The 9,720-nt window shown below is 52.1% G+C and overlaps 1 protein-coding gene across 1 annotated transcript in view; it reads right to left on the reverse strand.

Moving 5' to 3' along the window:
- Window positions 1-487, reverse strand: part of IGSF9B (immunoglobulin superfamily member 9B) — a 46,748-nt gene extending 46,261 nt beyond the window's left edge. The window contains exon 1 of the mRNA XM_014463935.2: window positions 316-487. Coding sequence (XP_014319421.1) covers window positions 316-379 — 64 coding nt within the window. The 5' untranslated portion in view covers window positions 380-487. The remainder of the gene's footprint in view (window positions 1-315) is intronic.
- Window positions 488-9,720: the final 9,233 nt, after the last annotated feature.

A 9,720-nucleotide genomic window follows, 5' to 3' on the forward strand; every position in this document is an offset into this window, starting at 1 on the left:
CTCAGGGCGCCGGGCACGCACGCCGGCTTGAAGACGTGGGGCCGAAGTTGGCGAAGTCGACCCCGATCGCAAGGTGTCTTTTCCCCCCGAGTGCCCGGCAGCCCGAGGACTGGGACCCCTTCCCGCCTGAACCTCCGGCCCGCGCGGCCCCCGCCCTCCCCGCAGTGCCTGGCCGGAGCCCGCCTAGCCGGAGCCGGAGCCGGAGCCTCGCCCGCGGACAGGCGCGGCGCTCCGAGGGACCAGGGAGCGGGAGACGGGGAGGAAGGGGCTGCGAACAACGGGAGGGCAGAGCAGGGGCGCTGCACTTCAACTCACCTTGAGCCGCGAGACCTCGGGTGCTGATCACACTTGCTATCAAAGTGGCCACATACCAAATCATAGTACTACCGCGCGCCAGCCCGGAGCCTCATCCTATCGCAAAGTGCTCCTGCGCCGCACACTTCTCGCCCGAGCGCCTGCTCTCGCCCGCTCGACCCGCCTACGCCCCGCGCCGGTGCTGCTGCAGCCCGGGCGGCCCGCTCCCCATCCCTCCGCGACTCCGCTCGGCTCGGCGCGCAGGCTCCCCAAGCCCCGCGCAGCGGCACCTGCACTACCAGCCCCGGCGGAGCGCAGCCAGCGCCACGGTGCAGCCTAGCTGGCCGGGCCTCCGGGACCGCCCCCACCTCCCGCCTATTGGCCACCGCCCACAAGCCTCGAGGCCTATTGGCTCGGAGGTCTGCCCGTCACGGCTGGGGAGGCGAGCCCATTTCAAGGTGCGTTGAAGTGTCGCCAGCACAGAGCCGCAGAATCATGCGCATTGCCTGAGAGAAGGCGTTGTAGCGGCTCTGCTCTGTTCTCTCTGCTCACACTGCAAGGCAAGTTTCTGCTGAAGGAAATGGTAGCTTTTCTGGTTCGATCGTGGGACCCTGGGAGTCTCACATTACCCATGACAGTTCGGAGGGGACGTCGTCCCCGCCCACCCAGGGAACCCAACATCCGGTTTCCATCCAGCGAAAAGCAATTCCCGGGAGGAGGATGCTGATTCAGTGATGGGGAAACCCAGGAACGGGGAGCCTGGGAAAGCTCGGGAATGTCCTTCGCTGGAGATCTTGTCGAAGAGGTCACGCGCAACCTCCCCCACCCCCACCCCCTTCCACACGCGGACACGCTTCCCTCGGCCACGCACCCCTCCTACCCAGACGTGATGCTAAGTTCATCCACCCAGCCTGAAGGCAGGGCAATGACTAAAATGACCTCTGGAAGTCGCTAAGATTTCAAATGAGTCACTGGTTCAGCTGCAGGAGGAGTGTCATAGAACAGCCTCTGGAACACACTGTACACACACACTGCCACCCCCAGTGCGGGTCAGCGTTGCTCATCATTACTAAATCTCAACTTTGAACAATCAAAGTTTTTCTTTTTTTCCTTTCTTCTATAAAAGGCTGCTTCCTCATGCACAAGTTTCCTCCCTTCCCTACCTAGCTGGGGCCTACCCCCATGTGAGCAGCATGGAGCCAAGATGGATTTGGGGAGCAGTGTAGGGGTCTGGAACAGAGAGATACAGAAAAGGGGGGAGGTGGGCTTCTGATTCCCACAGAAGAAGACAGATGAGCAGGGAAGGCCTTCATACTTCCCGGTCTCTCTACTGTAACCGCGCCTTGTCCCCTCCCCCAGTACAGTTGCATTTGCAGAAGACCTAAATGAGTGTCATGGAAACATCTACTACAAACAATCGCCAGCATTCTGAGACTGCAGTGAAGATGTCTGTTCTTTCGGGAGTGCGAGCAGTGGGGAGAGTGGCAGGGCTCCCTAGGATGGGCTGTCGGCCAAGGAAGGAAGACAGAGGGGCAGCAAAGGAGAGCTTAGGAATTTCACCTTCTCAAAATACTTCTTGGTCACAAAGCACTGGCTCTAGGACATAAAGCTCCCAATAGGACAAGAAGGAGACTTGCTTTTGTGAACACACACACACACACACACACACACACACACACTCATACACCGCACATCAAAAGTGGCCTCGAACAACTTTCCCTAAACCTGAATCTGCTTAGCTCACTGCCAGCCAGGAGATGGAAAGCTGGGATCCCCAGCAGAGCAGGAAATGCACTGGTCAAGTTTTAGCATCTGGATGTAATCTAAAGAACCAGAACCCTTGAATAACCTCCTACTCTACCCACCCTCTCCGGTCATGCAAACACACTCAAGATGCATAACTTTGGGGACGTCTCTCACGGAGCAATTACTTTAGGTTCTCTTTCTCTGCAAGGATGCCTTTCTTTGGGGATATAAAGGGAGTTGGAAGCTCTAGGTCCCCCCTGATTGGCTAATTACCCGCTAGCATGCCCAAGAACAACAAGTCCGCCCTCAATATGTACATGCACACACACGTTCACATGTTTTCCCAGGGACCTAGCATTATAAAGCCTGCTGAGATCCATTTGCAGAGCTGGTGATGGCAGGATTCTTCTGCTTCGAAAACCTCTAAGCAGTTGACTGGCCTAGAGAGAAATGCTGGATTCCTAAGGGCCAGCCCCCGTTCCTGGACCCTTTCAGATACAGACAAAGCAGAGGAGTGAGAAGCACCTGTGCTCAGAGAAGCATTCTCCTAGTGACCCGCAGAATAAGGAAAAGAAGAAAGACACTCTCACCATCATCTTGATTGTCCTTACTGGCCTTCTGTCCTACTCAGTGTGTTGGTCTCTGCTAGGGAATTAAGACTGTCAAATTGGAGGGAGAAAAGCCACATGAAGAGCTTAAGTGCATGAGTTGGATTGGGAAAGGGTTCAAAGGAGCTATCTAAAAAGACTGCCTGGCCGGCGTGGCTCCATGGTTGAACATCAACCTATGAACCAGGAGGTCACGGTTCAATTCCCAGTCAGAGCAAATGCTCGATCCCCAGTGTGGGGTGTACAGGAGGCAGCTGATCAATGATTCTCTCTCATCACTGATGTTTCTATCTCTCCCTCCCTCCCCTTCCCTCTCTGAAATCAATCAAAATATTTTTAAATAAAAAGAAGACCGAATTTCTTCTGGATAAATCTATTGAAAATGGAGTGGAACAAAGGAGTAAGGGCAGTGAGGAAAGAGAAGAAAGTTAGGATACAAAGGGAAAAGTGAGCATCATCGCCAGATAATGTCTCAGTTTGGTTTCATATCAGCTCAAAAGACACATGCTGTATCAGGTCACGGTGAGGAATGGGACCAATTAAGTATTTCCCCCTTGGCATGTGGCTAATCTCTGGACCCAGGAAGGATGGCAGCCCCTCCCTGGCATGGATACATCCATGGGGGGATTGAAAGTTAGCATGGATCCCAGCTGTCCGAGAGGGACATGAGGGAAGACGGTGAACCATGCCCATGAGTAGCTCGTAGGTGGACCTGATTCGTCATCGAGGTCCCTGATAACCTCAGTGTACATACATAAAGTATAGGAGTATAGGTCATTTCTTCTCCTTTTTGGAAATTCAAAATGTTAGTCTTACCAGTTGCTCTATGAAAAACCACCACTGGCCACCTACCCGCACATCCCCAATAGGCCCTCGGAGAACAAGTGAGAAAGGTGGCTGACAGAGCCTCAAGTCCAAGAGAAAAGGACACTGTCTTCACTCCTCCCTCATATCCACTGAGCCAGTAGGACTCAGAAACAATGGCTCTCTCCTGTGTCGCCTGTTACCCTCCTCGGTGGTTCCAGACCTCCTTGTAGAATCGAGGTTAGGACAGTTGTTGGCACAGCTGCGTGTGAGGAAAAGAGGCAGCTCTGAGTCAAAACAACTCACCCAAATAAACACCAAAGAGCATGCTGGGCTTTTATATAATTAGGAAACTACACCAGTTATCTTGCCATATTTTTTTTTAAAAAAAATCACAAAATGTAGTGACTTCACACTACAACAGTCGTTCATTTGCTCACAGATCTGCGATTTGGGCAGAGCTTGGTGTGGACAGCTTTTTTCTGCTTCATATGACATCGCACCAACAGGGTGGAAGTCGGACTTTCAAGATGGCTCACTCGCATGGCTAGCAAGGTGGGGCTGGCTGCCAGCCCGGGCTGTAGGCAAAGAACCGCAGTCCTTCTCCATGTAGGCTTCTCCGCAGGCAGCTTGGGCTTCCTCACAGCATGGTGGCTGGGTTCCAAGAGCCGGAGTCCCTCCCTGTCCTGGCCTTGGAAGAGGCAATTCATCACTTCTGCCAAAGGGAAAGCCCTGCCCCAATTCCAAGGCAGAGAACGTAGATCCCCACCTCCCAGGAGGAGCAGTCTCCCCAGCCCATTGCATGAAGAGCTTGTGGGATGAGATGTTGGGCTGTCGCCATTTGGGAGTGATACAGCCTGCCATGAAAACAGGCTTCAACATTTAAACAAAAAAATGAACTCTAGAAGAAACTCCTAGACATAAAGGGCTCGAGAACAGTATCTAGATCTTAGAAATTTCTCACTTTAATTCTAGCTGCTGCCACCAGTTCCAGGCACATAAGAGGAGGGCTTGGCCCTTAGACAATCCTTTGAGTAAGTAAAGCCCGTTTGTGAAGTCGGTCATTTCACCTGCTTTCTCTTGATATGCCAAGAACAGTCAGCAGGTTTTTAAAAGAACTCGCAAGCAGAGAAGAAAATAAACAAAGGAAATTGGATTTCCGACATATAAATATCTAATCTTCAGATCTGATGCAGGAGAAGTGGAGGAAAGCTTTGCAAGATTCTCGAACCTCCTGATCCTGAGAATCTCCCATCTGGGTTCATAACAGGCACAAATCTTTGCAGGCCCCTTGCCTGTTTCCTTCTCTCCCAGGTCCCTGCTCTTCCCAGGTGGCTCTGGTCACAGGTGGTCTTTCTGGGCTTGAGTAGCTATTTTAACAGTCCACCTTGCTCTCGCCAAAAATAAATTCCTGAAAACTCTTTCTTATTAAAATTCAGACGTCATTATGATTCAAATTCCCCAGAACACCCAGTGTTCCCCTACAGCATTGCAGTTCCCCTAAAGCCTTCCTCTTCAGCTCGGTGGTCGTGACTGGACCCGAGACAGATCCAGTCCTTCCAGGTGTCAGACACCCGTTCTGACCACCGTAGGATCAGCCTTGACTCGTCCTTCTTGGCTTCCCAGGCCAGCTCTGAACAATCTAAAAGAACACATGGCCCTAGCCGGTTTGGCTCAGTGGACAGTGTCATACTGTGGACTGAGGGGTCTCGGGTTCGATTCTGATCAAGAGCACATGCCTGGATTGCAGGCTGAATCCCCAATAGGGAGCGTGCAGGGGGGCAGCTGATCAATTTCTGGTCATTGATGTTTCTGTCTCTCTCTCTCCTTCTCCCTTCCTCTCTGAAATCGATAATGGTATATTTTAAAAAATAAATAAATAAAAGAAGACAGGTTTTGTGTTTTTGTGGCTTTATCTAAGGCAGTGGTTCTCAACCTTCCTAATGCCACAACCCTTTAATACAGTTCCTCATGTTGTGGTGACCCCCAATTTCATTGTTACAAATTGAACATAATTAAAGCATAGTGATTAATCACAGAAACAATATGTAATTATATATATGTGTTTTCCCATGGTCTTAGGCGACCCCTGTGAAAGGGTCGTTCGACCCCCAAAGGGGTCGCGACCCACAGGTTGAGAACCGCTGATCTAAGGGATGCAGAAAAGATGTTCTCCGCTTTACATCACGTTTTTCCCACAGAACTTTGGAGCCCTGATGACAGCCCTCCTTGTGAAGTGCCCACAGGAATATGTTGCCATTAGTCTTCAGCCAGCCATCTCTCCGCCTAGGGCTGCCGCATAGAAAATGTGGTTTGCTGACCTCCTGGGCAACTGGGGAGCACTTGCGTACCCCCTCGCCTGTCCAGGGCTAATGGCCCCAGCAGCGAGTTGCTGGGACAGATGGGCAGCCATGGCCCCACTCACACACTCTGGCGTTCCAGAGTCTAAAAGACAGTAGGAGTCAGGGCTCTGCTGAGTCATCTGAGCTCTGGTCCTAGCAAGTTGGGGGCCTGGGCCATTCTTTTGTCTAAATTAAACTTTCTCTATCTATAGAAGGGACAGTGGAAGGTAACAGGAATGAAGGTCAGCAGGGGACAGGAATCTGCAGGTTCTTATGTGCTGTTTCTCTGTCACAGACTGTCCAACAGTCTCAAGTCATAGTTCAGTTCTGTGTCCCTGTTCCATTACATAGAAGAAAAATTAAACCTGGCCTTCTTCCAGAGCTCAAAGCCCCTTGAATGGTCAGGGATTCTCATGTTGTCTAGAAGCTTCTGCAGAGGCGCGTGAAGTCATGGATTAGAGTCGCTGTCATCATTGAAGTTGGCAAAAGATTGATGTGAGCACAGGATCAGGAAGATAGAGGGAATCAGCCAAAGAGGAAGTCATGTTAGAACTCAAGAAGCAGAAAGGTCAGGGGCCTGGGCCCAAGAAGCATCAGAAGGAAGAATTCTCCAATTAACAAGTAGCCACTAAATACCAATTGGCGGTCGGCACTGCTAGGCACTGAGGAGGACAAAAGGTGACAAGCCAAACCTCTGTCATGCAGAAGCTTAGCATCTAGCCGAAAATGTGAGGCTGAGCCCTTGAACACCACTTAAGACACTGGTCACATGGAATCTAGAGAAGGACAGTGCCATAGAACCTCAAGAAGGTAGAGATAGTAGAGGTAGGTGAAAGCTGCATGAAGGAAGCGAGGCGTGAGCTAAATCTCAAATAGAGGAGGGGAAAGACTGGATGGATAAAACAAGGCACTGCGGCCATGACCGGTTTGGCTCAGTGGATGGAGCGTTGGCCTGTGGACTGAAAGGTCCCAGGTTCGGTTCCGGTCAAGGGCATGTACCTTGGTTGCAGGCACATCCCCAGTGGGAGGTGTGCAGGAGGCAGCTGATCAATGTTTCTCTCTCATCGATGTTTCTAGCTCTCTATCTCTCTCCCTTCCTCTCTGTAAAAAATTAATAAAATATATTTTTTTAAAAAAACAAGGCACTGCGGTCCAGAGACCCTGCTGGTCTGAGGGCAAAGAGCTGGTCTACCCAGTTTCCTGCTCTCTAGCACCCCTGGTACTTAACCAGGTAGTGGATGCTCAGTAGGCATTACCCAAGTGATAATAGGTGACATGGCTGGCAGATCCATGCACCAGGAAAAGGCGTCCATGTTTAGAGCAGAGATGATGTTAGGGGGAAAATAAGGAAATAGGTCAACTGGGAAAGGTGAGAAGGAGGAGTAGGCAAAGAGGAGTAACACAAGGGAGTGCTGGGTTCATTAGAGAAGTAAGGAGGGAGAAGGGGAGAAACGGGTCTGGGCCTAAGAGAAAGCTAAGGAGACCCGGCCGGCATGGCTCGGTGGTTGAGCGTGGACCTATGAGCTAGGAGGTCACGGTTCCAATCCCAGTCAGGGCCCATGCCGGGTTGTGGGCTCGGTCCCCAGTAGGGGGCTGCAGGAGGCAGCTGATCGATGATTCTCTCTCATCATTGATGTTTCTATCTCTCTCTCCCTCTCTCTTCCTCTCTGAAATCAATAAAAAATATATTTTTTAAAAAAAGAAAGGAAGGAAGGAAGGGAGAGAGGGAGGGAGGGAGGGAGGGAGGGAGGAAGGAAAGGCTAAGGAGAAAGCATCTCTCATGGCTCAAATAAAATCAAGGGGTGAAGAGGTGGGGGATGGGTGATGACAAGCAGCCCAAGCAATGGTATGAGAAGGGGCTGTGCTTCTGCTTTGGACTCACAGATGGACAGGCTGTGGGTAGGGGGGAGAGAAGCTCTGCAGACACAGCTGGAGGGCCATAGGGGGTCGATTTCTGGCATGCAGTCCACCCCCAGACCTCTCATTCTTGGACCCTCCACACTCAGTTCTCAACCCCCACACAAAAGGGCCTTGTGTATAAGTGCGAGGAGATGCCAAATGCATCTTTATTCCACTGCCCTCCCCTCCCCTTCCCTAGAGCCTTGGCATGAGCGTCGTTGCACCAGGTGCAGGAAACGGGAAAAGAGGGGCTGAGGACCAGACAGAAGCCAGAGGTCAGATGGAAATGTCAGCCCTCCCGCCTCAGTCTCCACCGCTCCCTGCTGCCTCCTCTCAGTCTCAGCCCCTTAGCCAGCCCCCTACTCACCCCTGCCCTTTGCCCTGTCCCTAGCCTCCTTTCACCGCCCCCTCTATCACACACCTCACTTCCTCTCCGTTCTGCTCCTGGTTGGCTTCAGGTGGTAGGAAGAGCCTAGAGACAAAACCAGGTTTATTCTGTAGAAAACATTCATGACCACAGCCACCAGTCTCCATGGCTCTGGGACGCGAGGTACATATGGTATAAAGGGGAGAGTCCTGGGCTCAAAGTCAAAAGCCTGAGTCCCATCCCTACCTGACCTCACCAACGAGCCGTAACTTCCCTAAGCCTCACTGGAAAGTCCATAATTGTCCAGCTGTCTAGTCAGTAGCTGGCTTTCACAGATATGTCATGAGCACCTCCAGTCCAGTGAGCCACACACTCTCCTAGGTGCAGGGTGAGCAACGCAGACACGGTTCTTGCTTCATAGAACGTACAGTGAATAGCCAATAGGGTCATTCAGAGGAACAGAGGCAGCTAAGGGGGTAGCACAGTGGGCAGTCCATAGTAGGTGTCCAAGAGGACACAGAAGGTGTATCGGACGCCCGGTGAGGAGGCCGTCTGGCCTCTGTATCTCCCCTGAGACCTCGCTGCTACGGCGCTGGTTCAAATTAGAAGATCACACTGCACCTCTAGCCTCGCGTGCAGCCCAAGGTCAGTTTCTAGGTGGTTGGAAACGAAGGAACAACATGAGCTAATGAGGAATCATTAGGAAATAGGATCGCCCCACCTGGGGAGACCCAGATGTAGGGGAGATCCTGATGTGGGTGCTTGAGATGTATGTGTTCCAGGGGTAGGATGGGAGAAATATATACATCGTGATGGGAACTGATTTGTGGGGGAGAAGAATTCACCCCAGAGCCCTGACTTTTCCCTCCCCTTCCCTTTCTAGGAAACCAACTTGGAAGAGCCTGTGGACTGGGGGTGGCCACAGCTGCCAGGGGAGGCGGAGCAGGAGGGGTGAGTGCATGGAGGCCAGTTGAGGCACTGAAGAGAGTCTCATAGGGAGTCCAGGACAATGAGCGGATAGAGGAGGGAAGTGGCGATAAGGGGGCTGGAGGGGCAGGCGCCGGGGACGGCTGCTCTCCTGGCAGCTTCCCAAGGTTAATGGAGGGGCACCAAGAAGCCGCCAAGACATCCCAACAAGAGGGAGGCTGGTCTGAAAAGAGCATTTGCTGCCAGGAGAAGGGGCCTTTCTCTCTGGCCCGGGCTGCTGCTCCTTTGTGGGGGTTCTGTGAGGCCTGCGCTCCCTGAAACAGCCTGGGGTGTGTGGTTTGCCATTCGTCATCCAGGCAAGTGGCCTACACTCGGCGGACAAGAACGGGGTCAGTGACTGGTTCCGCTGCCTTTGGGCCCCTGAACCCGCTGATGATGGAAAATGGCGGGGAGGGGTCTCTATTCATGGAATTCTAGAGTCTGGCTACTGGGATCTCCATGAATTATGGGTACTTAGAGAAAAGGGGAGAACGCTGAGTATTCTCTAACAATTAAGCAGTACCTTTAGAAGAGGGGAACCAGGAGCTGATGGTGCAGGAGAGAATCCTGATACTTCCCAAGCTGTGGGCCTGTGTCTAGGTGGGAGGGTTTGACACAATGCGAGTGTCAAGGCTTTCGTCTTATGGTGTGTCAGTACAACTGAGACCCACATCTTTCCATAAACACACACACA

This window comes from Myotis lucifugus, unplaced genomic scaffold (genome assembly GCF_000147115.1).
Source record: "Myotis lucifugus unplaced genomic scaffold, Myoluc2.0 scaffold_229, whole genome shotgun sequence".
Classification (NCBI taxonomy): Eukaryota; Metazoa; Chordata; class Mammalia; order Chiroptera; family Vespertilionidae; genus Myotis; species Myotis lucifugus.